We start from the raw sequence: 27,699 nt of genomic DNA on the forward strand, positions 1-27,699 counted from the left end.
AGCTTCAGTGCCCACCACTGCTCTGCGGCAAGACGAGCTCGGTTAGGCAATTCTCTGCCACGACTCTGCACACAGCAGGCTAGGCTTAAGCTAGTTCTATCCCCTCCTTTAGTCGGCATCCACAAGGCCGCTCGGCTTAACCGCCAAAGGGCCGAGGTGCGCGGAGACTGCAAGCGTCCGCGCGCGGGACAATGGCTGCACTTCTGGCCGAACCCGGAAGTGCGTTTGGACTCTGCAAGCCGGAACTACAATTCCCAGAAACCTCGGCGGCTCGGGTGGTGATTGGGGGTGGTTCCTGGTTCTTAGCTGGGGTGGACTCGGGAGGTGGCCACACAAGAACCAGGAGTGAAAATTGAATTAGCGGCTGAAGGGTGCGAGTGTGCGCGTCCGAGTTTTTGCGCGGCGTTGACACTAGGAGCCAGATCGGAAATGAAGGCCAAAAGACCGATGCGTGGGAAGTGCTGGCTTGGGAAGGGCGGCCCTGGGTTCGGCTTGACGTTCAGGAGTGACAGTGAAAACGGGATGTGGTTGGAAACGTATTTTCATACAGCTTTATTTTTAAGCTTTCTCCTTTAATACTGTCAAGAAACTGTAGTTTTCCTCACGTAAATCTGACTTTAACAACAAAAAATTATTGTTGTTTGAAATGTAATCTCTACCCTCAAAGTTTCTTATAGCTAGTTATTGTGGCTGATTTTTTTTAAGTATTTATTTTGTATCTGGTTAACCTACTGAGTTTGAGTAAACTCCGGGAGCTGGTGATGGACAGGGAGGCTTGGCGTGCTGCGATTCATGGGGTCGCACAGAGTCGGACACGACTGAGCGACTGAACTGAGCTGAACCTACTGAAATATTCTGAATTCTTATAGCATTCCATTTGATTTTCCTGGCTTCTCTAGTGAGCCGGTCATCTACAGATAGTAATTTCATCTCTTCCTTACCGGTATTTTTAACCAGATACTCCCTTTTACAGAAAATGAAACTGAAGCCCAGTAATATTAAGTAACAGGTTGTATTGTAAGGGCAGAGTTAGTATTTGAGTTCAAGAAGTCTGACTCTGCAAAGTATATTGGTAGAAGCATGGGATGGGGACAGTTTCAGTTTAGGAAGGTGAAAAATTCAGGACCTGGAAGACGGTGAGATTTTCACAATAATATCAATGTACTTAGTGCCACTGAACTGTATGGTTAAATATTGTTAAGATAGTGTGTTTTATTTAAATTATGTGACTTTTACCAGAGTAAAAGAGAAAAGTCTGACTCTGGAATCCATGCTCTTAATTTCTACATTATGCAATTTTCCCCTTGCCTACATACCAGGATCTTTTCTCTACATAAGCAATACTTAGTTTACAAACAATACAGAGAAAGGAGCTTCAAAACATGGGTTCAATCCCTGTTCCAGAAAGACCCCACATACCATGGAGTGTATCTATCGAGCCTGTGCTAGAGCCCAGGAACCCTAGAACCCATGCTCAGCAAGAGAAGCTCATGCACCAAAACTAGTGAGTAGCTCCTGCTCACCACAACTAGAGAAAAGCCCAAGGAGTAACGAAGACCCAGCACAGCCAGTAAATAAAATAACTTTAAAAAAAGACAGAGAAGGGTTCACATTTATTTAGAAGAGAAGCCAAAAACAGCCCTACAAATAAATTTGGTAAAATAAATTTAGAGACATTAATAGAAGCCTTTGAAACTACTGAGATAAAAGACGTACAAATGCCACGTTACAATGGTTGTGTTGTAAAGAGGTCAAATCTTATAGATTGATCTACAGATTTAGTATAATAAGGCAAAATCACGATGGGGTCTTTGGAGTGTTAGCTCATCTTCCCTTTCTTCTGTTCACTTTTTTGTTTTCATTGTTTTTTTCACTTCAAGATATTCAGACATTAAAGCACTAGTACTATATAACTTAAAACTGACTTTGTCTTCTGTTTCACCATTTTTTTCTTTCAAAACGAACAAGATGGTAATATCTACTTGCAAGGGCACCTGAATCCCTGACCTAACCTGAATATTACAGACTTTGGAATAGCTACTCCTGAGGAACAGAAACTCATTCTACACAGATGACCATCTAACCCAGAGATTTCTCTCTCAGTTGCTTGAGGATTGGCTGAGACCCAAGTTTCATACTGAGGTTCTATTGTCCATGAGTTGGGTGAGGGCTCAACATCTACGGAAGAGCAAGGAAGTTATAAATTCATTTGCTTTAAAGACAAAGATGAGAGGGAGAGTGTGATCTGTTCCACTGATATTCAGGGGAAGCAAGGAGGAAGTTCTCAGCAGGATAAAAGGACAGCCCGTTTCCTTTGCTGAATCCTCCACCTCAAACTATAAATGTTGGAGGGACCAGTGCTTAGTTTGTCAGCCCCTACTCTTTTCCTGTCTTCATCCACTCTCTTTGGGATCTGTAGGGGAAAAGGTTAACTCAGCAGGTCTGAGTTGCTCATACCCTACCTATTCCCCCCCAGAAAAGCCTATTTCAAAGGACTAGTTCTTGGTCAACTTCCTGGAAACTGAGGAACATAGTTTCTTCCAGATTTCACCATCTGTACCTTTTCCTTTTGCTGATTTTACTCTCTGTCCTTTTGCTGCCATGAGCCATAACAATGATCATAACAACTTGGAGGTCCTGTGAATCCTTCTAGCAAATCATTGAGCCTGAGGGTGGTCCTGGGGACCCCTGACACAAGATCTCATCTAACCCCATAACTTCAAATCCCACTGACAACTCCCAAATGTATATTTCCAGCTCTGCTCTATCTAGACATTTAAAAAATTTTTTCTGTTTACAGGTTTATTCAACACAAAACAATCTCTTTCAACTTTACTGAGGTGGCTGACCATGTCCATGACCAAATCCGCCTCTAAACTGGAATTCAGTTGCTGACCCAGCCCCAGCCTCAGCTTTCTTGTCGGCACCAGGGGGCAAGGCATTTCATCTGTAGGTGTTTCTGTCAGCTTCCCCTCGGTGTGAGCCTTGCAGGTCGCTCTCCCTCCAATCTTTTGGGCCATGGCCAGCCAGTCTCAGGATGGCTGTGGCACAGGGTGGCAGGCACAATCTCAGGGAGAAGGTTGGAGGATGCCCTTGTTGGTGAGGTGGCAGTAGAAGTGTCTCCAGGCAAACTGTTCTTTCACATAGCCTCGTGATTTGAGAGACTGCATGGCTTTCGTGACGTGCAGATTGGGCACGTTCTTGTCTGACAGCTCCAGGTGCTAGGACATGTGGACATTCTTCTTGGTCACCATCACCCCTGCCTTAAAAAGGAGTTCATAAATGCCAATCCGGTTCTTCTTGGGCATCAACATCATGACGACTGCTGTGATCGGGGCCGGAGCTGGAAAAGAAGTTATCTAGACTTCTATGAACATTTGCCTACTTGATTCTCTGATTGATCCTTGACATGTCAAACCAAATTCTTGATTTCTCTCTCTGTCCCAGATTTGCTCCTTCCCCATTGTTGCTTCAGAAAGTGGCCTGAAGAAACTGTCATCCAGTTGCTCTGGCCAGAAACCTGGGAGTCATCCTGGACTCCTTGTTCCCTTTAGTAAATCTCATCCTCACATCTCCATCCCCGAGTCTCTTGAGATTCAAAGCATCTCATGCCTGCACCTCCCTAGGTGCCTCATTCCCATGCTGCATTCTGTGTCTTCTCTTGTCATCTCTTAATAGCTCCTTGTTCCTTATCCTCTACTATGATTTGAAAAGACACTGCTTGTCTGACCCGTGGATACATCCCGTGCTCCACTCTGGCTGACTCAGGCTCAGACTTCTCCCTGCCTGCTGTGTCCATCAACAATGTATACAGTAAACACTATGACATCCCCAGCTTCTGGTTATCAGACCTTGGTCCTTTAATTCTAGGTGGCTTTTGACTTGTTTCTATTGCTTTTAAAGAAACATGAGCCCAAAACTTAAGATATGGTGACAGCTAGGGTCTAGAGCCTGAAAAAGACATCGAAACAGAATGTCACAAGGTTTACAAAGAGAATGGCTGGAATATAATGTGTATGTAATAAACATCATTGAATATATGATTGAGCGTGACTTCTTTAGGATTTCTGGAGAAAGGATCTCTGCTTCCATTAGGTGGGACGGTTGATTTGGCAGTAGATGTTGTTTTCTGGATTCACAAGCACCTATTACACAAAGAGAAGAGGTAAGTTCCAGTTCTGGTGGGCTTTCCTGGGCTACTTGCTGTAGGGGCTCAAACTGTCTGGCATTCTCCTTTCTCAACCTTGAAAATTCCAAAGATCTTCCTTTCTCATTGTACTTCAGTCATGCTGACACCCTTCCGTTCCTGGAATGGCCTTTGCTTCCCCATAGTGGAGGACAGAGTCTAAGGTGACCCCCATAATCCTCACCTCCTGGTATTCATGCATGTGTCTGTGCTTAGTCCATCAGTAGTGACAGATTCTTTGCCAGCCTATGGATTGTAGCCCGCCAGGCTCCTCTGTCCATGGGATTTCCCAGGCAAGAAGACTGGAGTGGATCGCCATTTCCTTCTCCAGGGGATCTTCCCCACCCAGGGCTTGAACCCAGGTCTCCTGCATTGCAGGAAGATTCTTTACCATCTGAGCCACCAGGGAAGTCCCCTGGTTTTCATGCCCTGATGCAAACCTCCCCTTGAGGGCGAGACCTGTGACTTGCATCTAACCATTTGAATATGGCAAAGGTGACAGGAGGTATCTGCTTACATTGTGTGATTATGTTATATAACAGTGTGACATCTCTCTTGGCTTTGAAGAAGTGAGGTACAACGTTGGGAGCTGCCTATGGAAAGCACTGAACTGAGTGCAGCCCCCAGCTGACAGCTGTCAGACACTGAGGCCCTCCTTATGACAGCCTGCAAGGAACTGAATGCTTCCAGCAACCCGAAGAGCTCAGACGTGGATCCCTTCCCAGTAGAGCCTCAGACGAGACCTGAGACTTGGCCAACGCTTTTTTTGCAGCCTTGCAGAAGACCCATCAGAGAATTGCCTGAACTCCTGACCCAGGAAACTGTGAGATAATAAATATGTGTTGTTTTAAGCTGCTAAGCTCGTGGTAATTCTTTATGCATCAACAGATAAAAAATACATTCACTTCAGGACCTTTTCACTTGATTGATGCTCCTCAACTCAGAACACTCCACTCCAGACCCTCTGCGCTGTGTGCTCCTTCTCATCCCTTCAGAAGGTAGCAGACACTGAGGTGTCTGACCTGACACTCCTCCTGTATCTTCCCTCTTGCCTGCTTCTATTGGAGAGAGTGGGAAGGATAACAGCTAATTTTCTCAGCCTTCCTTGCAACAAGGGCCACATGACAGCATCCCGACCCAAGGAGACATAAGAGAAAGTTTAGTGGGTGAGATTTCCAGGAAGAGCTTTTGCTCCACTGATGAAAAGGAACAAATGAGACTCCTTCCCCCTAGATCCTGATGAAGAGAGGGACCTAAGAGGCTATGTTTGTACCAGTTCACAGATAATTAGAGAGCTGACAAATGTCAGCACAATCTATACAATGGCCTGAACAACTGTGCTTCTCCTATGAAGAATCTGAACCAGAAACCTTTAGATAGTAGTAGAGGGTGTTGTCATATATAATTTGAAGTTGTAGAGGAGCAGTGACCAGAAAGCTTGCATAGGCATTCAATCTGAACCAAGGAGAATGGAACAAATTCACTGATCAGCAAAAATGAGCAACCACCCTTATTAAAATGTACAAGGCACAAATAAATACTTTTCCTTATTTAAAAAAAAAAAAATGAGCAGCCATAAGAGAGAAAAACTTCCTGATTCTAATCCCCACAAGGCCCACAAGTAACTTCTGACATTGGTTACCTGAGATTCCTCAGTGTTTTCTCAATGAATCCCCACTTTAATTAATCTGAACTACTGTCAAGGGGTTTGTTTTTCTTATTAAAAATCCCGAAGACATTTAGACATTCACATCTTTTGAGAATGGTTCATATGACAGGTAATGAAGCAGAATGGAATGTGGTACAACAGGGTGGGATGGATTACAGAAGAATGAACAGGAAACAGGAGGGTTGTATATATATACATATATACAAATATATATGTATAACTGAATCACACCAGAAGATAACACCACATTATCTTAGTGAAGTAAATCAAGTAGACGTCAATAAAATAATTTTTTTAAAGTAGAAGTAGAATGGAAGACAATGCAATGAAAGGGAACAGAAAATAATGAAACAGAACTGAACAGCAGGGGGAGGGATGAGGAAGAGGAAAGAAAGAAGGGAATGAAAAGAAATAGAATGAGAAGAAATGGAATGTGGTGGAATGAAATGAAAGCTGACCAAATGGAAATGAATGCAAATAGGACACTGACTAGAGAGGAGTGGACTAGTAGGAAACAGAATGAAATGAGTGGATTAAATATGCGGATGGAAAGAACAGGAATTATGTGGAACAGGAAGGAGAAGAATGGAAATGAAATAAAATAATAATGAAATGAAAGTGAAATAATAAGAGTAATAAATGAAAGTTATGGTATGGAAATGGAAAAGTGATAGCCAGGATTAAAATAGACAGAAATGGAATGTGGAAGAAATGAACAGGTGGGATTGAAAAGGAAAAATAAAAAGGAATAAAAGGTAATAGGGAGAAGTGGGAAAGAATGGAAAGGAATGAAAGAAGAAAAGAGAAAACATGACACAGTGGATGAAGCAGAATGGAATGGGATGGAATGCACAGGAATGGCACTGAGTAGTGGGAAGTGATGACAAGGAATGGAATGGGAAGTAATAAGAGGAACAGAAGAAATGGAAAGGAAATAAAAGGAATTTTATGGAAATAAATGGAGTGAGAGGGAGTGGAGTGGAATGAAAAAAAAAACAAACAGAAATGGACTGGAGAGGAAACAGTTGGAATAAAGTGAGAATAAATGAAATTAAATGGATAGAAAGCTAAACGGGTAGAGTGAAAATAAGTGTGATGGAAACATGGGATGGAGTGAAATGGATGGACAGGAAGGGAATGGAATGAAATGAACCAGAAAGTGATAGGATAAAAGGGGGTGCAAAGGGATTGAGAAGACTTTTGAAAGGAAATCTCTTGATAGGTTATCCTACAGACTCTTTAGCAAGGAGGAAAAGGGAGATTGGTGGCAGCTTTCCATCTGTCCGAAGACTCTGTGTGGCATAAAAATACCTGATAGTTTGACTCTGCATTTTCTTTTTGTAGAGTTGGGACCAAGGGATGCAATGCAAGTTTGGAGGATGGCTTCCTAGGGCCATGAGAATACCCGCCGAGGATGGTGGAAGGTGATTCCTGCTGCAAGTGAACAAAGAGATCAGTTAGGGCCCACAAGCAGTTTGTCTTAGAACCACAGCATCTGGAAAGTGCCAATGTGCACTCTTCAGAGATCCAGAGACAAAGAGATTCCCAACCAGGTTCTCTCAAAGGATTAGAAGCAGAAGTAGGCCTAGGACCAGAACTCTTCCTTTTCACCTGGCTATGTCTGCAACTTCTAATCCAAAATGTCCTTTGCATCCTGTCACTTGCTAGGCCGGTATTAGCTTATGTGCAACCCAACTGCAAGCACTAGAAGTGGAAGCAGTGCAGGGTAGGAGCTAGAATCCTAGACTCTGACCAGGGACTTCCCTGGTCGTCCAGTGGTTAAGAATCCGCCTTCTAATGCAGGGGATATGGATTCGATCCCTGGTGGGAAACTAAGATCCCACAGGCCTTGGGGCGACTAAGTCCATACTACAACTACTGAGCTCATGCACTCGGGAGCCCTCGACCCACAACTAGAGAAAAACCCACCACACTACCACAAAGATCCCACAGGCCTTAACGAACATCTGGCATGCTGCAACTAAGACCTGACACAGCCATAAATAAACAAATAAATATACTTTTTAAAAGGAATCTAGCCCAGCTCCCTGTGAGGCCTTGAGCCACGTTCTTCCCATTCCTGGCCCAGCAATGCTCAATGAAAGATCTAGACAAGATGATTTCTCATACTTGTCAAATATAACATTCTCAGATTGTATTCCTTTGTAACTTCTTTAATAAAATCAAGCAAGGCCAACCTACCTCATATAATTGCTCTGGAGGGTCTACTGGCAGCATCTGGGGGGAAAAGAAAATAGTGAAGAGGTCCTGAGGCCTGGGATAAATGGTCACCCCTGGAAATTCTTGGAAATAGCTCAGGCCTCAGAGGCAGTTACACCTCTTCTGATTCCCAGAGGGGGCTCCGGGTTAGGCATTGTCATGCGAAAGAGAAAGAAAACAAGGAGAAGAGATGAAAAAGCCATGGATGGTCTTGAGATACCCAGAGAAAGTAGGGACCCAAGCTGCCACTGGGCATCCTTAAGAGAACATGCCTGAACTTCACCCCCACCCCAAGAGGTGAGACATAACAGCCCTGCTGGGCTGGGGAAGTGCCAGGCAGTCAGGGGAGTAGAGGGGGTGCCTCTGGAGAATTACCCACCTTTTTGACTGGGATCTGTCCTTGAGTGGCGGGTACATTGGCATACACAGGCATGGGCCAGTCTAGAGAAAGTGAATGCCAGCCCAAGGCTAGAGTTAGGGAGAGATATGAGGGAAGAAGGGGCTTCCCCAGTGTCTCAGAGGTAAAGAATCTACCTGCAATGCAGGAGACATGGGTTTGATCCCTGGATTGGGAAGATCGCCTGGAGGAGGGCATGGCAACCCACTCCAATATTCTTGCTGGTAAAATCCCATGGATAGAGGAGACTGGTGGGCTACAGTCCGTGGGGTCGCAAAGAGCCGGACACAACTGAGGCCACCAAGCACACACGCATGCGTGAGGGAAGGGGTGACTTGTCCAGGCAGGGCACTTCTATCCCCAGGAAGGACGTGGCAGAAACCTTCCTTCTTTCATCCCCAGGACTACCCCATCACATCTCCAGTGATGTTGACCTGGGAAGGTCTTGGAAATCAAGTTCTGGGTTAGATAAGACTGTTTGATGATACAGATGAGGTCAGAAGTCTTAGACCCAGCCCCAGGTGTACCAGGGTCCTCTGTAGCCTGTGTTCATCATATATCCTTCCTGGCCTTGGTTTTCTTCTCTGTAAAACTGAGCTGAATTGGACAGTCCCAGAGGACTTCTGCTTCATGAGCCCATCTTACCAGAATCTTAGACCAGACATGGCAAAGATGTTTCATTTTGCCTTTGGCCAAAGAAGGCTGCATGAGGTACTATATTGAGATGGACAGTGAGATTTGTTTTGAATGTAGCAGGGAGGAGTGTCATGATTGATTCTCTCTGCTTGTAGAATCCATTAACAAAGTTTTCTGAGAGTGAGGAAGACTAGAATGGCAGTACGTTGTCATATTTGTGTTGTGGCTGTTGAAACAGGCAGCACTCCTCAGAGTTCTTGACCCTGATCTCATCCATTTTCCAGATGGGGACACAGAGGGTCCAAGACTACAGGGTTTGCCCATGATGTCATAGTGACCCAGGGGCGAAGCTGGGAGCAGAAGCCTGGGCTCTTTGCACCAGCCTCTTCTCCAGACCTCACTGCTGCCCTGGGTATCAGCTATGGAGTCACTTACTGCGACCGAGCTCTTCAAGGTGACCCTCTTCAGAAGTGGGTGTCATGTCCTCATAGACGGTATCCTCTGTTGTTCTCCTTGAGAGCCTGAAACCCCAAGACCCTTGTTCACTATGCCTCTAGTCCTTGCCCATCTCCGCAGGCTCTGCCCATATCCTATGTCCATTTTGGGCAACGTCCCAAACCCTCTCAGTTCCCAATAGGCACCACTCAGCACCATGGTCAGCAACCCTTCTACTGGGCAGGTGGTCCCCCATAGGCCACACCCCCACCCCACTCTGAGATTTACCTGTTGGTATTTCCAGTGTGCAGGAAGCAGCCCAGCCCTACGGCCAGGGCAATGACAGCCAGGATCCCGACAGTAATGCCAGCGATGGCCCCTGCAGACAGGGATGACTGGTGATCTGGGCAAGGAGAAAGAAGCAGGACCTCATCCCTGTCCCCAACCTCATTCCCAATCTTGGGGCTTTATCTCCACCGTCGTTTGATGAGTACTTGTTTTCCAGCCATTGGGAGGCAGAAGTTTATAGTAGTAATAGAATCATTTCTGGAGTCAAATGTCCTAAGTTCACATCTCAGCTGTGTGACCTTGGCCATGCTACTTAACCTCTTTGTGTTTCCTTTGGCTCTTCCTTAAAAACAAAGATAATGTGAAGCCTACTCCATATTGTTGCTGAGAAGATTAAACATGTATGTATTCATGTTCAGTACATGTAAGGTTTGGTATGTTCAATGTGGGTGAAGTATTTAGACCCATGCAAAGTGATCAGTCAGTGTTGGTGTGATGATGTTAATGATTTAGATGATGAATCAAATATGGTTGTCACAGCAAAGGGCTTTGGCAACTGGAAACCTGAGTCACCTTTGACTCTCTGGGGTCCTGTGGACACAGACAAAAGTAACTACACTTTCTGAGTCTCATTTCCTCATTTGCAAAGTGGGGGAAATGGTACCTACTGTATAGGGATGTTCTGAAGATGAAATGAGATCACAAATTTTTTTTTTTCTATTTTTTGGCCACTTTGCAGCATGCAGTATCTTAGTTCCCTGACCAGGGATCTAACCCTCACCCCCTGCAGTGGAAGCACACATAGTCGAAGCACAGAGTCTTAACCACTGGATCTCCAGGGAAGTCCTGAGTCTGACTGTTAGTGGCTGGAATTCAACAGCTCGGAACTAGGAACCTGCCCATCAGGACAGCCAGTGCCACACTCCAGTCCCTAATAAGAGACCAGAGTGCTAAGGCCAGCATCAGAGAAAGTCACCTGGGCCCAAGGGGAAGGCTTACCTGAAAGACTCACCTATGACGCGGACCATGACTGAGGCAGAGCAGGTCAGCAGTGTGACAGAGTTAGAAGCTGTGCAGCTGTAATTCCCTTGGTGTTTCCAAGTCAGGGCCTCGATGACCAGTTGCTCCCCCTGGCACACACTGGTTTTGTCATGGGTCCAGTTAAACTCAGCGCCCGGCTGGGATTCAGCCCAACACTGCAGGGTCAGTTTGGAGTTGAGCTCCGCGCTGATGGTGTTGTCCACCAGGGTCTCTGACCCGCTGGTGAAGTACACTCGATCGGGGCCGTCTGCATGCATAGCCAAATATTATGCTCCCATCCTCCACCGGTGAGATAACCTATTTTTTTTTTTTTCAGTTATGACATTTTTTTTCCATTTATTTTTATTAGTTGGAGGCTAATTACTTTACAATATTGTAGTGGTTTTTGCCATACATTGACATGAATCAGCCATGAATTTACATGTGTTCCCCATCCTGAAGCCCCCTCCCACCTCCCTCCCCATCCCATCCCTCTGGGTCATCCCAGTGCACCAGCCCCGAGCACTTGTCTCATGCATCCAACCTGGACTGGCGATCTGTTTCACACTTGATAATATACATGTTTCGATGCTGTTCTCTCAGATCATCCCACCCTCGCCTTCTCCCATAGAGTCCAAAGGTCTGTTCTATACATCTGTGTCTCTTTTTCTGTCTTGCATATAGGGTTATCAAGATAACCTATTTTAGCCCATTCAATTCCACATGTGAAGTTCTGCTTTCTTTTCTCCCCCCTTCTCAATTCTAACTGAGGGAATTCCTGGGAGTCAAAGGCTCTTCCAACTGCTGCTGAAAGGAATCTCGGCAAGAGAAGAAGGAGAAAAAGGTCCCTTTTCCTCTCTTAGGTGCTGAGCAAGCAGAATGTAATCCACAACATGGAGGGGGAAAGTCCAAAACAAAACAAAATGAAAATGAAAAACAAAAACCCCTGCCCTTGCAAAAGTGAATTCTAACAAGGAAGCCTCATAAGACATCCAGGCTTCAGAAATTGTTGCTGTGTCCTGCGACATGTATCCCCTAACTTCCAACATGTTTATAGTTCTTAGAGTGCTGATGGTAGCTTAAGCCAAAAAAAAAAAAAAAAAAAATCTTGGAGTCATTCTTGACTCCTCCCTTTCTCTCTTGCTTCATGTCAACTAGCAGTAAACCCTGTGACTTTGATATTTAAAATATATTCATGGTCTGATCACTACAGCTGATCAGCCCCGTCAGTTCTTGATGGATGACTGTGCCTACCACAAGAGGACACCTCACAGACCTCCATCAGTAAGAGTGGAATTGACCAAGGGTCCAGCTGCTGTACCCCGTAATCCACTCCCAGGCCTCTCCTGGGCTGCACCCTGCCAGTACCTGAGGGTGTTGGAGAAAGTAAGGCAGACCCCTTCCTGGGAGACCTGGGCTCCTGGAGAGTCTTGACAACATTCCTTAGACTACACAGTGGTCCAAATGCTCCCACCCAACTCTGTACTCTGTCTTCCTCCCTCACTCCAAGTACCTCAGTCTGAGGGCAATCCCACTCTTTTGAGGCTCTCTCCCTACCTTTTCTGCACAAGAGCATTCCCTTAAGAAAATCTTTGCATATATAATCCACTGAATCCCATTTTGGGGTCTGCCTCTCCATGGAATCAGACAAAAACAACTGTATCACCTCCTCCCTCTCCCCTGTTTCCACCCTTTAGACAAGGGCCAGAAAGACTCTGTGCAAACCCCAGTCTAATCCTCTCTCTCCTCTGCTCAGAGCGTTTTGTAGCTCGAGTGTCCCCACCATGGCCCACGGGACCCTGTGTGGTCTATTACCCCCACCCTCCCAGCTTCTTCTGTTCCATTCTCCCTATAACTTACCTCTCCAGTCATCTTGGCCTCCTGGGATTCCTCTGACAGTCCCACCTCCCCAGCCTTGGGATTCACTTCCCTTGATCACCTGCACAGCTCTCTCCCTGCCTCCTGCTGCACACATACCACCTCCTCCAGGAAGCCTCACCTGACCACCCCAGCCAGGACTGCAACACCTCCCCAACTTCCCAGCCTTGCCTGTCTTTCTCACTGCCTCTAGTTCCATCTGACACAGCATGGATTTCCCCTTGTTCAGCTGTGTTTGGTCTGTCGCCCCCACTAGAACATAAAGCTCTGTGAGGGTGGCCTTGTCCCCTGCTCAGACATGCCTGTCACAGAGCAGGTGTTTGATAATTATGGGATGAGTGGCTGGATGTAAGAACTTCAGCAAGGGAGAGAGGAGGAAGGAGGAGAAGGTCCAGGCTAGGGACGACTCACAGCTGATGTTCAACTTCAGGGCTTCACTCCGCGCCCGGCTGCCCCAGTTCCAGACCTCGCACGCATAGGGCCCAGTGTCGTTCCGCCGAAGGCCGAGGATGACCAGGGTGTTGTTTATAGGCATCAGGTGCTCGCTGGGCAGGAGGAGTTGGTCCCCCAGGAACCACCGGACTCCAACTCCCTCATGGGGGGTCTGGCAGGTCAGGACCACCAAGTTGGTGTCCTCCACAAGAGTCCGGTTTGGGGGTATGATGTAAGGCTTGGTCAGTGTTTCTGGAAACACACAAGAGGGACGGGACGGGATCCAGGGACACCCTTTGCCAGTCTCCTGCCCATATGGGGCCCACAGGATTTCCCAGGGATGTGTGTTTATGTGGTGTGTGGCGTGTATGTGTGTGTGTTGCATATGACTGTGCTGTGTGGGTGGGGTATCTAAGTCTTTTGTGTATGAGCGTGTGTTGTGTGACAATTATGTGAATATGTTACAGGTTTTGCGTGTACGGAGAGTGTGTGGTACATGGATGAGTTTTGTGTGTGAGTGTGTGTTCTGTGTCTTTATTTATTTTTGCCTGTGCTGGGATTTTGTTGCTGCATGAGGGCTTTCTCTAGTTGTGTTGTGTGGGACCTGCTCTCTAGTGTGGTGCACAGGCTTCTGATTGTGGTGGCTTCTCCTGCTGTGGAGCACGGGCTCTAGGGCGTCCGGGCTCAGTCCCTGTGGTACACAGACTTAGTAGCTCCCTGGCATGAGGGATCTTCCCAGACCAGGGATTGAACCCTTGTCTCCTGCACTGGCAACTGGACTTAACCACTGGACCACCAGAGAAGTCCCTTTTGTGTCTATCTATATGTGTGTGTTGTGTATACATGTATTGTGACTGTGAGGTATGGTGGTGTGTATATACATACATATACATACATATATATACACACACATGTACTCTGTGTGCAAGTGAGTATATGTTGTGTGTGCGTATATCTTCTGTACATGAGTATATGTTATGTGTCTGTGGTAATGTATGTGTTCTGTGTATATGTTGTACCATGTATTTACAAGCACAGTACATGTATGTATATACCTACATGCTTGGTATATCACTACAATGTGTGAAGTACAGTTATGTACTGTGTGTGTTCTGCATGTGTTGAGGGTGTTAAATGTGTGGTATGTGAGGTGTTTTCTGTGTTGTACATGAGGATGTTAAGTGTCTGTGATATGTGTTGTAGGTGTCTATTGGGTGGATATTATGTTTCGTGTGTATACGTGTTTTATGAGAGAACATGTTGTGATGTCTGTGGTATTGTTTGTCACATATCTGAGATATGTGCGTCTGTGTTCTCTAAGTATTGTGCATGTGCTCTGCCTATGTGTGAGTACATTTATGTACATGTTGTGGGCTTTATGTGTACGGTATGTGTATGTGTGGTATGTGTGATGTGTTATGTCCTGTGTGTTTCATGTACTGTGTGTGTCTGTTGGGTATATGGTATATGGGTCTTGTGTGTGTGTGTTGTGTGCTTTTGTGTGCTGTGTGTATGCGCTGCGTGTGAGTTGTATGTGTTGTATGTGAGCTGTATGTGTCTGTGGTGCACATGTGTGTATCTGCGATGCATGCGTGACTGATTCTTTTTTTTTAGCCGTGTCATGTGGCATGAGGAATCTTAGTTCCCCAAATGGGGCTCAAACCCAGGCCCCCTGCATCGGGAGTGCAGTCTTAACCACCAGAACACCAGAGAAGTCCCCTGCGTGTGTGACTGTCATGTGTGTGTGTCCATGTGTGTATGGGGTGTGTGAGTGCTGTGTTAGTGTTTGTATGTACAGAGAATCGCCTCCCACACTTCCAGAGAGTAAAGTGATAGACGCCCCACAGAGAGCCTCCAAAGCCTTGTGGAAGATGTGCCAAACAAGGACCCAGGTCCTTCCCTGTGCCCAGAGCCACAGTCTGCCACCAGCCGCAAGGGAGAGCCCCACCCCACCACGCCCTCCTCCAGCTCGAGCAGGTCAGTGGCCCTGACTGTCAGAGGCACAAAGGACAGGAATGGGGGAAAGAGACTCACTGAGGACGCGGACTTTGACAGTGCCCAGGACGGTCAGTTGGGTGGCAGTGTTGGACACCAAGCAGCTGTAGGTGCCCTCGTGTTCTTTGGACACGGCATGGATGGTAACACTGCTCGTGTTGAGGAACAAGCTTGAGACGGGCTTGGAGTCATTGGCGAAATACCATGAATATATAGCTGGTGGGTAAGACTCAGTTTCTGCCAAGAAGGTCACATTGGAGCCCTCCATCACCTCAACCACATCCCCGTTGGCTACACCAGGCTCCCACTTGATCGTGACCGGGTCAGGGCCATCTGGGAGGACAAGAACAATTGTAGCAGCAACAATAGTATCATCAGTGAGAGCTCTCTTAGGGGGACCCAGGCATTCAATAAACAGGAACTTTTCTCTTCCCTCAAACTCTGGAACCATTACAAAGGAGATGTTAGAGTCTGACAGTGAGGATATGCCACATGCATCCCTGGGTAAAGCAGGTTTGAAAGACACACCTAAAGCATGCCAGCAAGGGACTTCCCTGGTGGTCCACTGGTTATGAATTTGCCTTCCAATACAGGGGATGCAGGTTTGATCCCCAGTTGGGGAACTAAGATCCCACATGCCGTGGGGCAACTATGCCTGCACTGCAACTACTGAGCCCAAGTGCTCTAGAGCCTGTGCTCCACAAGAAGAGAAGCCTGCCTGTCACCCAGAGCAGTGAAAATAAAGATAATACATAAAAAAATAAAGCATGCCAGCAATTGCTCTTTCCTCACGACTACCTAGGCAATATTTTGGATCAAACATTCAAAAGTTAAGGAGCTCGATTTTAGGCACATCACGTTGGACGTTTCCAGGAGAATCCAAGTAGAGATGTCAAACAGCTATATGTCTGGAGTTCAAGGATGGACAAGTCCGCATTTGGATGGTATGTAAAGCTGCGAGACTGGATGAGATCACTGAGGAAGCGGGTGTTGCTGAGGGGCTGGGGAGAATGGAAAGGGACTCACAGTACACAGTCAGGTAGGTGGGGTCACTGCTCTTGACCAGGAGGAGTCCCAGATCCCAAGCTTCACATTGGTACTCCCCAGCATCCTGCCGCTGGACAGTGAGGATGGTGAGGTTCTTGCCATCTGTGGACAGCTGTATGCGCTCATGGGATGGCAGGGGCTGGTGGTTGGAGACCCAGCGGATGGTGATGTTGACGTCTGGGGTGTCACAGTAGAAGGTCACATTTTCCCTGTGCTCTATGACTGTGCCCTGGCTGACTGAAATGGTGGGCTTGGCCAGAGTTTCTACAGAGGGAGAAACGAGAGTAGGGGGAGACAGAAGCAGAGACACAGGTGAAGGATAGACCAAGTAAAATATAGTCACAGAGGGACCCCGAGAAACAGGGAGGGGTTGGAATTGCATGCAGACACCCCTCAGCTCCATGACTGGTCTCCAATGCTGGATCTAGTTCTCATTCTAGGTGTTATCTTGGGACCCTCAAGTCTCCTCTCCCCCAGTAAATGAGGTGTTGCAAATAAAACAGAGGATCAGGGACATGACGGTGGGTCAATTATTATTGGCTGCAAAGAAGTCAAGCTTGTATTGGGGATAACAACCAGGTCCCTCTACCACTTCTTAGCCAATTTTCCCTAGCCCCAGCCAGGACATCCACCCCTTCACACCCCCTGCCCCCTCTCGAACACAACTGATTGGCCCAGTCATTGCCTGACTGGGCCAATCAGGTTTGTCCTGTTGGGACTTTGGGCATGGAACCCGGATGAGCACTTGAGGGTGGAGATAGAGACCAGAATGAGAGCCTTGTTTTCTGTGCCCTGAATCTACCATGAGTCAGGGGTGACCAACGGGCCCCAAATGTAGACGGAACAACATCCTTCTCACTTAGGGTGAAGGCATCACGGGAGATCTGGGCTGCAGCTGCCAAGCTCCACACGGTCAAAAGTGAGGCTGGAGGGGGAAAGAGGAGGCATTCAGGGAGGAAGGTGTGTTGGGGGTGTCCAGCTGTGGTCTTCCTGAGTGGAGGGAGGTCTGAGGTCATGAATGGGGCCCTCCACCCCTTGAGGCTTGACTTTCACTCACTACTTCCTGGCTATGTGACTTGAGGCATGTTTTGTCGTCTCTGAGCCTCAGTTTCCCCAGCTATAAAATGGGAATAATATCATCTGCCTCCTAGAATTGTAGGGGGTGGTAATGAACACTGACCAGTTTTAACTGGATCCCCTGAGGGTCACTGCACTCTCTCCAGTGATGCTCATTCCGTGGAAGATGCCTCTCCCTTCCAGTGAGAGGTAAACAAACACTCAGATCAGTGAAGTCACTTTCCAAGACCAGATAGTAAGCGTCAGAAGCTAGACTTGAACCTGGTCTGCCAGTTCCTAAAGACTTTGCTCTCAACACTGCAATTCCTCTCGTCCAGGGTTGGGCACAGAGCCAACCCCCAGTAAAGGGGAACTTCTTCTATTATCTTTGATGGGAGAAAGTAACCTTTCATTCTTCCGCATGCTTGCCCTCAGGCAGGGATTTCCTCCCCACAGAGGGGAGAAGAGGAAATGAGATAGCAGGAGTTTTCGGTTTTCCATTTGGCCATTCTGCACACAGTTTTATGGAAGTTCAGAGATTGTGGGCACAGGTGGGGATACCCAACCCCAGCAGCTATGGCCATGTGCCGCTGACCCTGAAACTCCTGTCTTTGCCCTAACCATTCGCCCAATTAACAAAGGCAGGCAGCCATGCCTTTCTCCAGCCCTCAGATGACCCCAATTTAGATCAAGCATTGCCCCATTCCCCACTCATTTGGGTTAAAGACAAGGGCTCTTAGGAGCAAATATGGACTCTGATAATGATAATGGACTTTGTCTATTATCCTGGGCAAGGGGCTTTCTCTTTGTGAGCCTCAGTTTCTTCAACTGCAAAACAGGGAGAACAGTAGAACTTAGTGCATCAGGTTATTGTGAGGTCTGCTATCAGACATGACGATTTCACAGTAAGTGTTAGTCACTACTATTAGTACTTAGTTATTACTATTATTGCCATTGTTATTTCCTGTGCTTGTAATAACTGACAATGGAAAACCATCTGAAATCCTCTATCCTCAGTGCTATTGGAGGTGAAGTCCATAGGCTCATTCATTGGAAGGACTGATGCTGAAGCTGAAACTCCAATACTTTGGCCACCTGATGGGAAGAGCCAACTCATTGGAAAAGACCCTGATGCTGGGAAAGATTGAAGGGAGGAGGAGAAGGGGTGGCAGAGGATGAGATGGTTGGATGGCATCACCAACTCAGTGGACATGAATTTGAGCGAACTCCAGGTGACAGGGAAGGACAGAGGAGCCTGGCGTGCCTCTCAGGGCTGGCACAACCTCTCGTTGCCAGTCTTACTCCTGTCTGTTATACTACAGCTCTGGTTCTCTGTCTCTCCCCGCCCTGACTCCCCTGAATCTATTTCTCTGTATGTATCTGTGAAAAATTTTCTTTTTTAAAAAAATTAATTTTTAATATGTATGTATTTATGGCTGCGCTGGGTCTTCGTTGCTGCCTGGGCTTTTGTCTAGTTTCGGGGCTCAGGCTTCTCACTATGATGGCCTCTCTTGTTGTGGAGCACGGGCTCCAGGGCATGCGGGCTTCACTAGTTGCAGCACACCGGATTAGTTGCTCAACAGCATGTGGGATCTTCCCAGATCAGGGATCAAACCTGAGTCTCCTGCATTCGCAGGCAGATTCTTGACCACTGAGCCCCACCAGAGAAGCCCTGCAGAGTTTTTTTGCTCTTTGTCCTCAGGCTCCCTCTCTCCTCTTTGCTCTGTTTTTCCCTCTGGTACAGTTTCTATTGTAATTTTCACTCTCTCTTGCCTCTCTCTGGTTCTATGGCTCTGATTCCATCTGTCTCTCCTCCTCTGTGTGTATGTCTCTGTCTGTTTCTCTGTCCCCCTTTGTCAATCTCTCTCTTATTTTGTTTGGCTGCACTGGGTCTTAGAGGAGGCATGTGGGATCTAGTTTTCGGACCAAGGATTGAACCTGGGCCCCCTGCGTTGGGAGTTGGGCGCTGGGAGCGTGGACTGGACTGCTGGGGAAGTCTCTTGTCAATCTCTTGTATTTGAGTTCATTCCTGTCTCTGTCTCTGTTTCTCTCGTCTCTATTTGGGTCTCTTTCGCACACATGTACACACACACCCCTCCCCTCCCCCACCTGAAGGGAGCAGGACACCCACCTGAGAGCAGGATTCCAGCCCAGCGGCGGCCCCGTAGGTCAGCGGACTCCATGGGGCCTGGCACCCGACTTCAGAGCGCCAAGCTGTCTGCCCGGCTTCCGCACGCAGTGTCCGTCCTCCCTCCGCCTGCGGCCTCTCCAGCTCTCTTTTCCCCTCTGCCCAGCTGCCGGCTCACAGGTGACAGTGGCTCCCGGGACAGACAGCGACGGTGGCACGGGAGGAACTTTGGCCGCACCTTCCTCAGCCCTCGCCCCCAGGCTTTACTTTCCTCCTCCTCCCAGCACAGAGAAAACCAAAGTCCAGCAGTCCCCGGAACCCTGGGGTTTCCCCCAAGGCGCGGAAGGAGGAAGAAGCCCCGCCCTCTGGCCCCGGATCCCCTTGAAAATTACGCCTCTTCCCATCAAAGGCCCATCAGGATGGGGCTGAGGGAGCCGCCGGAGAGAAGCAGTGCCAGGGAGGGGCAAATTAAGAATGTCAGCGTTAAAGGGACCAGGAACTGAGATTACAGTGGTCAACAGCTACAACAATAAAATCAGTAATGATGGCTCCTGGTTATCCAGAGCTTGATAAAACAGTGCCAGGTTAACCAAGTGTTCAGTCGCATCCAACTCTTTGTGACCCCCTGAGCTGTAGCCCACCAGGCTCCTCAGTCCATGGGATTTTCCAGGCAAGAATACTGGAGTGGGTTGCCATTCTCTTCTCTAGAAGTTCACCATGAGCTGCCTGGAAATACCAAATGAACTGAAGTGACGCTTGTGATATGGAGTCCTGGTCACAAAGGCGCTGGAGTCTGAAGGGCGGGATGCCCAGAGCTGGGTGGGGATAGCCCCAAGGGGTACCTGACTCAGCCTTCGGGGAGCAGGCAGGGAAGACTTCCTGGAGGAGAGGACATCTGAACTGAGACCTGGAGGATTAAAAACAAAAACCCTGTATCTGAGTGTTAATTCTTCTTTTTAAAAAAATTCCCTTTGGGCAAGAAATGCTGTTGGGAGCCTCAAAAACCAAGATTGAATCTAATCGACCTGGTCAGAGAACTACCTTCAACCTATTTCTTTTACTTCAGTTCATTCATTCCTTCATAATAACAGCTGTTCCCCCAAACTCTTCCTCTGGGCTGATTCCTGGACCTAACAGTATATAATAATACAGCAGAAATCTCCAATTCTACCTTCACAAGCTCAAGGTCCAGCAGGGCAGACAGACCTGTCCCCAGTCAGTGATGACCCAGAGTGAGTGGGGCTGGGGTGGGGGAGCCCAGAGTGGGTGCCTGACCCAGCCTGAGGATCAGAGATGGCTTCCTGGAGGAGAGGGCATCAGAGAGAGGATACAAGGATGAGCCAGGGGGTAAGTCTGGTAGGCAGAGGGAGCGGAATGTGAGGTGTTGAGTTGAAGGCACAAAAGAAAATTCAAGTGGCTCCAGAAGAGAGAAAATGAGAGGGTGGGTGGTTCAAGATAAGGTTGAGAACACTCCACAGTGATTCCTTAGGCCAGGAGGGGCAGCTTGGCATCATTGGAAAGCGATCTCAGCTCACCTCCAATAGCTGCTCCTGTTTGGGTCCCATTCACACCACAGCATTCACCAAGGATCTGCTCCAGTGACGCCTGAGGCTGAGCGAACCAGCTCTGGAGCCAGACTGCAGGGGTTGGACTCCTGGTTCCTCCACCTGCGAGCTCCGCGGCCTTGGGCATGTCAGTTCCCCTCTCTGGTCATCACTTTCCTCAGCTTTAAAATGGTAATGGTTTTGCGTCTTCAGGGGCTGTGGTCCAAGTTCTCCATGCCCCCAGCAGTGGTTTTTTGAGAAGGTTATATCATCCCGTGTGTGTCAGTGTCCTCATCTGCAGACTGGACATGAAAAACGCACAATGCCTGTGAAGATCAAGCAAGTTAATGCTGGGAAAGTACTGGGAACAGCGCCTGAGTACTGGCACACAGTGAGCGCTCAGAACACGTGAAACCCCTCTAGGCGTTGTAGCTGGGGTGTGCTGTAATACTCACAGGAAGTGAGGGTTACACTCACTCAGTCATTCAACACACACTCCCCGAGCACCTGCTGCTCCTGCTCTAGGTGCTGGAGAGAATGCAGGGGACAGAAAAGAGAAAACCCAGCTCTAGTGGGGAAAGAGACGATAAAGAAATATAACAAATAGGTAAGTTGTGTGGGATCTTAGAAGATGACACATGCTATGGAAAAGTGCAAAGCAGAGTAGGCTAGGTGATAATATTATTCCATTTCATAGCTAAGAACACTGATGCTTACAGAAATGACTTGTCCATCTGAGGCCAGGGATTCTGGTCTGCCTGGCTTTTAACCTTCATGTGTGCCACCTTCCAAGGTCCTAAGGTGGCTTCTGGCGATCTCCAGCCCCATCTCCTCTGTACACCCCGATCAGTCAATGCCTGTGACCCCATCACTCCAGTACATTCTTAAACTCTATGGTTCCCTGGGCTGAGGGCACCTGGGGTAGACAAGTCAGCATTCAGGGTCTTTACCATCTACCCTGTTCTTCCTGGAATATCTCAGTCTTTTGACCACCCACCCACTCTTCTCTTGATGTCCTCTGCTCTGTCCCACCTACCTGGGGCCCCCTTCCTTCCTCTCCTCTGCCCCACCCAACAGGACACGGCTGCCACTGGAGTAGGCTTCCCGAATTTGCCTCTTCACAAGGAACAAGGTTTTCTCTCCCTAAACCCTCATCTACCCAGCCGCCCCCCCAACCCCCATGAAGGTTCTCTCTTTCCCTGTCCCACAAGAAAGAGGGACTTTCTGGGTCCTTCCCGTAGCATAACTTCCACTTTCTTTCCAACAGGTGAAAATAAAGCCAGGTCCTTCCCGCCTCCACACCCTTTCCTACTGGTCTCAGCTGGCCGGGCTGGCTCATGGTTGTGTCTTTCCATGAGTGACCTCAGCTTATCTTCCAACCTGTATTGCTGCCCTGGGGCTGCCCCCCACCATTCACTCAGCAAAGACTTATTTGACTCCACTACGTGCCAAGCACTATGTTAGGTGCTTTTTAAAAGCTACAAATATCAGGTTCAGTGGTTAAGACGCCAAACTTCCACTGCAGGGGTCACAGGTTTGATCCCTGGTCAGGGAACTAAGATCCTGCATGCCATGTGGCCAAAAAATAAAGAAAATAATTTTAAAAAATTGTAAAGATACAAATACTGTATCAAGTTCTCTGTGTTGGTATCACAAAACTGATCCATCACTCTGTGTGCTGTGCTTAGCCGCTCAGTCATGTCCAACTCTTTGCGACCCCATGGACTGTAGCCCACAAGGCTCCTCTGTCCATGGGATTCTCCAGGCAAGAATACTGTGGTGGGTTAGTATGGCCTCCTCTAGGGGATCTTCCCAACCCAGGGATTGAACCCAGGTCTCCTGCATTGCAGGCAGATTTTTACCAGTTGAGCTACCACGGAAGCCCACTAGAAAACAAAACAAAACAAAAAAGCCGTTATTGATTAAATTGAACAGAATGTGGGAACCTGCCAATTCTGAATAGCTAGTCCATGAAAACAAGTTCATACATGATTTTAAAAAGAGGAGGGATACTGGCTGGTACAGCGCTCCTCAATCTCTCAGTTTTGATTACAAAAGCAGGCCTTACAATATTGATCTCATACAATATGCATCACTTGCCCAATTTTGTTTGTCCTAATTAGATAAGATGTACACTGTTAGCAATGAAATATAGCTCTCAGCCCCTTAAAGAAATTACATTTTATGCAGGGATGGGGAAGGGTGGATGGAGACAAATAATAAGCAAGCTACATAATATATAACTGAATTATCTATGATGTTAGAAAGTAATGGAGTCACAGGGGATCAGGGCAAGGGAGTCAGAGTGCTGTGGTGGACATGCAGAATGCAGGACTGAAGCCGGTGATCTGGGTCGGCCTCACAGTTTTGAGAATGACTTGAAGGAGGTCAAGCAAACCTCCAGAGGTTCCTGGGAATTAATTCACTTCTGGAAAAAAAATGGAGGTGAGGTCCCAAGGAGCCATCCCCTGCTTCCTGCATTTCAATAACTGTATGAGAGATTTCCCTGGTGGTCCAGGGGCTAAGACCCTGTGCTCCCAATGCAGGGGGCCTGGGTTCAGTTCCTGGTGAGGGAACTAGATCCCACAGGCCTCAGCTAAATATCTTGAATGCTGCAGAGCAACTGAGCCCGTGCATAACTATTGAGCCCTCGCTCTAGAGCTCAGGAGCTGCAACCAGAAGCCTGAACACCCTAGAGCCCGTGCTCCACAGCAAGAGAGGCCACCGCAAAAGAAGCCCGCACATTGCAACTAGAGAGTACCTCCCGCTTGCGGCAACTAGAGAAAAGCTCACGCAGTGATGAAGTCCCAGCACAGCCAAAAACAAATAAATAAAATTTTAAAAAAATACAGAGAGATTCCAAGATCCCCAACAAACCCTACAAGAAGTCTGAGATACTCCCATCTCTCCCCTGACAAATTCACAGGGTGAATGCGTAACTCCTAATTCTAGCATCTGAAGCTTCATTACCAGGGGGCTTCCCTCTCTTGCTTCTGTCCTCAGCAACTCCTGCACACACACAATACAGGGCTCTCAGGGTCATTTTACCTAGATGGATTTTATTTTTTTCTTTTTTAAAAAAATTTATTTTCATTTCTCTAATAATGAGTGATGTTGAGCATCTTTTCATGTGTTTGTTAGCCATCTGTATGTCTTCTTTGGAGAAATGTCTGTTTAGTTCTTTGGCCCATTTTTTGATTGGGTCATTTATTTTTCTGGAATTGAGCTGCAGGAGTTGCTTGTATATTTTTGAGATTAATCCTTTGTCTGTTTCTTCATTTGCTATTATTTTCTCCCAATCTGAGGGCTGTCTTTTCACCTTACTTATAGTTTCCTTTGTAGTGCAAAAGCTTTTAAGTTTCATTAGGTCCCATTTGTTTAGTTTTGCTTCACTCATTATTAGAGAAATGCAAATCAAAACCACAATGAGGTACCATTACTCGCCAGTCAGGATGGCTGCTATCCAAAAGTCTACAAGCAATAAATGCTGGAGAGGGTGTGGAGAAAAGGGAACCCTCTTACACTGTTGGTGGGAATGCAAACTAGTACAGCCGCTATGGAAAACAGTGTGGAGATTTCTTAAAAAACTGGAAATAGAACTGCCATATGACCCAGCAATCCCACTTCTGGGCATACACACTGAGGAAACCAGATCTGAAAGAGACACGTGCACCCTAATGTTCATCGCAGCACTGTTTATAATAGCCAGGACATGGAAGCAACCTAGATGCCCATCAGCAGATGAATGGATAAGGAAGCTGTGGTACATATACACCATGGAATATTACTCAGCCGTTAAAAAGAATTCATTTGAATCAGTCCTAATGAGATGGATGAAACTGGAGCCCCTTATACAGAGTGAAGTAAGCCAGAAAGATAAAGAACATTACAGCATACTAACACATATATATGGAATTTAGAAAGATGGTAACGATAACCCTATATGCAAAACGGAAAAAGAGACACAGAAATACAGAACAGACTTTTGAACTCTGTGGGAGAAGGTGAGGGTGGGATATTTCAAAAGAACAACATGTATACTATCTATGGTGAAACAGATCACCAGCCCAGGTGGGATGCATGAGACAAGTACTCGGGCCTGGTGCACTGGGAAGACCCAGAGGAATCGGGTGGAGAGGGAGGTGGGAGGGGGGATCGGGATGGGGAATACGTGTAAATCTATGGCTGATTCATATCAATGTATGACCAAAAAAAAAAAAAATTAAAGAAAAATAATAATAATAAAAAAATAATAATAATAAAAAAATTAAAAAAATTTTATTTTAATTGTAGGCTAATTACTTTACAATATTGTGGTGGTTTTTGCCATACAGTCACATGAATCAGCCAAGGGTGTACCTGTGTTCCCATCCTGACCCTCCCTCCCATCTCCCTTTCTCATCCCATCCCTCAGGGTCATCCCAGTGCACCAGGCCTGAGCGCCCTCTCATGCATTGCCTAGATGCATTTTAGAGAGTATTTAAGGCAATGGCAACCCACTCCAGTACTCTTGCCTGGAAAAATCCCATGGACGGAGGAGCCTGGTAGCCTGCAGTCCATGGGGTCGCTACGAGTCGGACATGACTGAGCGACTTCAATTTTCCTCTGAAAGAATATTTCAAAGGTGAACTCCACAGGATTCTTGGGCTGGAGAGAAAGAGAAGATGTCCCAAAAGGAAGAAGAAGTTGCAAAAGAAAGGTAGGGAAAGTACCCGCCTCTGTGGCTGAGCCAGAACAAGGCCGTCTTTCCTCTCTCACTTTCAAAGAGGGGAAAAAGGGCAAAAAGATGAGACTGCTGCTTTAAGGATGAGTCTGAGGTCCCCAAGAACCTTGGAGGTAGAGCAAGCCTGTCGTCTTGATGTGGGTGACACTGGGGTCCATTCCAGCAAGTGTGCTTGTTTGGGGTCCACTCACTTGTTTGGGGTCCACTCACTTTTTTGGGGTCCACTCAGATGTGGTGTGCTGACACGGCATCTTAGTCCTGGCCCTCCACAACCCTCTGCTCTAGTCTTCACGTGTTTGAGGGAGCCTTACAGTGGAGTGGTTAAGGAGCCAGGCTCTGGGCCAGACAAAAATGGGTTCAAAGCCCAGCTACTCCCACCAGCTAGCTGTGTGACCTTAAGCAAAAGGATGAACCTCTTTAAGCTTCAGTTTATTCTTCTACAAAATGGGTGTAACCATAGCACCTCCCTCTCAATGAGATGCTGAACCTAACAGCTCAGCAAAGAGTGAAGTTAACTTTTTAAATTAATTCTTTGATTATTTCCCATTTGTATTTACCCTTACACAGACATAATCAACTCTTTAACTCCTCCTAATAATCCACTGGAGAAGGAAATGGCAACCCACTTCCATACTCGTCTGGAAAATCCCACGGACAGAGGAGCCTGGCCGGCTACAGTCCATGGGGTCGCAAGAGTCGGACACGACTTGGCAACTAAAACAAACAACAATAATCCACTGATAGAGGTCCTATTACCAGCCTCAAATTTATAGGTCAAGAAACCAAGACTGGAAAGTTCAAGAATTCATCCAAGGTAACAAAAGCCGGGAGGTGGTGGAGCAGGGACTTGAACGCAGGCCTTTCTGCGTGGGAGGCAGCTTGGCGTATGAGGTCAAGTGCAGATCCTGTGATCCTGGGCTCTGATGCTCTGAGCCTCCATTTCTCCTCCTCTCAACTGGAAAAAGTTATATGCTTAGCTTCTTCTTAAAGTTGTTGGGAGGATTTCAGAGTAAACCCAGGACCATGATTGGTGCAGTTAGCTCTTTGTAATTTAGCAGTATCTATGATGAATGATGATGTAATTATAAATATTGGGCTTCCCAGATGGCTCAGTGGTAAAGAATCCACCCGAAATGCAGGAGACGCAGGAGATGTAGGATCAATCTCTGGGTCATGAAGTTCCCCTGGAGAAGGAAATGGCAACCCACTCAGTATTCTTAACTGAAAAATCCCATGGACAGAGGAGCCTGGTGGGCTATACAGTCCAAAGTGTTGCAAAGAGTCGGACATGACTGAGCAACTGAGCACACCGAGCAATTATAATACTATAATAGCTAGAAGTTAGTGGGCACTACATGAGCTCTAAGTTGTCACTTACTTTAACACTATTATTAATAACAATAGGCTTAGTGACCACTTACCACGTGCAGACACTGGCTAAGCCCCAGTGATACCAGTGAACTGTCAGGACCACTCTATGGCTATGTGCGTGTGTGCCCAATAGCTTCAGTCGTGTCTGACTCTTTGCGTCCATGGGATTCCCCAGGTGAGAATACTGGAGTGGGTTGCCATGCCCTCCTCCAGGGATCTTCCCGACCCGGGGATTGAACCGGTGTCTCCTGCACTGCAGGCGGATTCCTTACCTCTGAGCCACTAGGAGAGCCCGCTATGGCTACATTTATCTCCATTTCGCAGATGAGGAACCTGAGGCAGGAGGGGTTGGGTCACTCTTCCAAGAGTACCACTGCTAAAAAATGGTGACCAGGTATTTAAGCTCACTTCTGCTAACTGGGGAGCCTAGGATCTAATCACTGCACTAAACTGGGAACAAGTGAGAAGTGCCCACCTCCAGCCCCAGTCCTGGTCTCCAGGTCCTCAGGCACGTTCCTTCCCTGCAGACCTGCCCCAGGCAATCCCCCAGCTCCCTACTCACATAGCTCCCAGCAGTGCAGCCCTCTGAACTCCCCAGACGCTCGGTCTCAGCTCTGTGACCTCTGAAGAGCCCACAGCTGATACCTGGGGCCTCATGACCCTGACAAAGAAGC

At 47.3% G+C, this 27,699-nt stretch overlaps 1 protein-coding gene and 1 pseudogene across 6 annotated transcripts in view; both read right to left on the minus strand.

Moving 5' to 3' along the window:
- Positions 1 to 1,594: 1,594 nt before the first annotated feature.
- Positions 1,595 to 3,317, minus strand: LOC122692152 (annotated as a pseudogene). Its single transcript, XR_006340607.1, has one exon. The product of XR_006340607.1 is annotated as a 40S ribosomal protein S10-like (transcript).
- Positions 1,595 to 27,699, minus strand: part of CEACAM20 (CEA cell adhesion molecule 20) — an 84,650-nt gene continuing 58,545 nt past the window's right edge. The window contains exons 2-14 of one of the 5 annotated variants that reach the window (XM_043899422.1): positions 20,923 to 21,233; positions 19,391 to 20,294; positions 17,063 to 17,128; positions 16,183 to 16,467; positions 15,196 to 15,489; positions 13,141 to 13,413; positions 10,844 to 11,119; positions 9,832 to 9,946; positions 9,544 to 9,629; positions 8,455 to 8,516; positions 8,058 to 8,093; positions 7,167 to 7,289; positions 1,595 to 4,145 (exon numbers count right to left, since the gene is read on the minus strand). In XM_043899422.1, coding sequence (XP_043755357.1) covers positions 4,092 to 4,145; positions 7,167 to 7,289; positions 8,058 to 8,093; positions 8,455 to 8,516; positions 9,544 to 9,629; positions 9,832 to 9,946; positions 10,844 to 11,119; positions 13,141 to 13,413; positions 15,196 to 15,489; positions 16,183 to 16,467; positions 17,063 to 17,128; positions 19,391 to 19,442 — 1,722 coding nt within the window. In that variant the 5' untranslated portion in view covers positions 19,443 to 20,294; positions 20,923 to 21,233 and the 3' untranslated portion in view covers positions 1,595 to 4,091. Of the gene's footprint in view, positions 4,146 to 5,134; positions 5,245 to 7,166; positions 7,290 to 8,057; positions 8,094 to 8,454; positions 8,517 to 9,543; positions 9,630 to 9,831; positions 9,947 to 10,843; positions 11,120 to 13,140; positions 13,414 to 15,195; positions 15,490 to 16,182; positions 16,468 to 17,062; positions 17,129 to 19,390; positions 20,295 to 20,922; positions 21,234 to 27,699 lie in introns of those variants that run through there. The other 4 variants (XM_043899423.1, XM_043899421.1, XM_043899424.1 and 1 more) reach the window with 4 other exon arrangements.

This window comes from Cervus elaphus, chromosome 4 (assembly GCF_910594005.1).
Source record: "Cervus elaphus chromosome 4, mCerEla1.1, whole genome shotgun sequence".
In the NCBI taxonomy this organism is placed as follows: domain Eukaryota; kingdom Metazoa; phylum Chordata; class Mammalia; order Artiodactyla; family Cervidae; genus Cervus; species Cervus elaphus.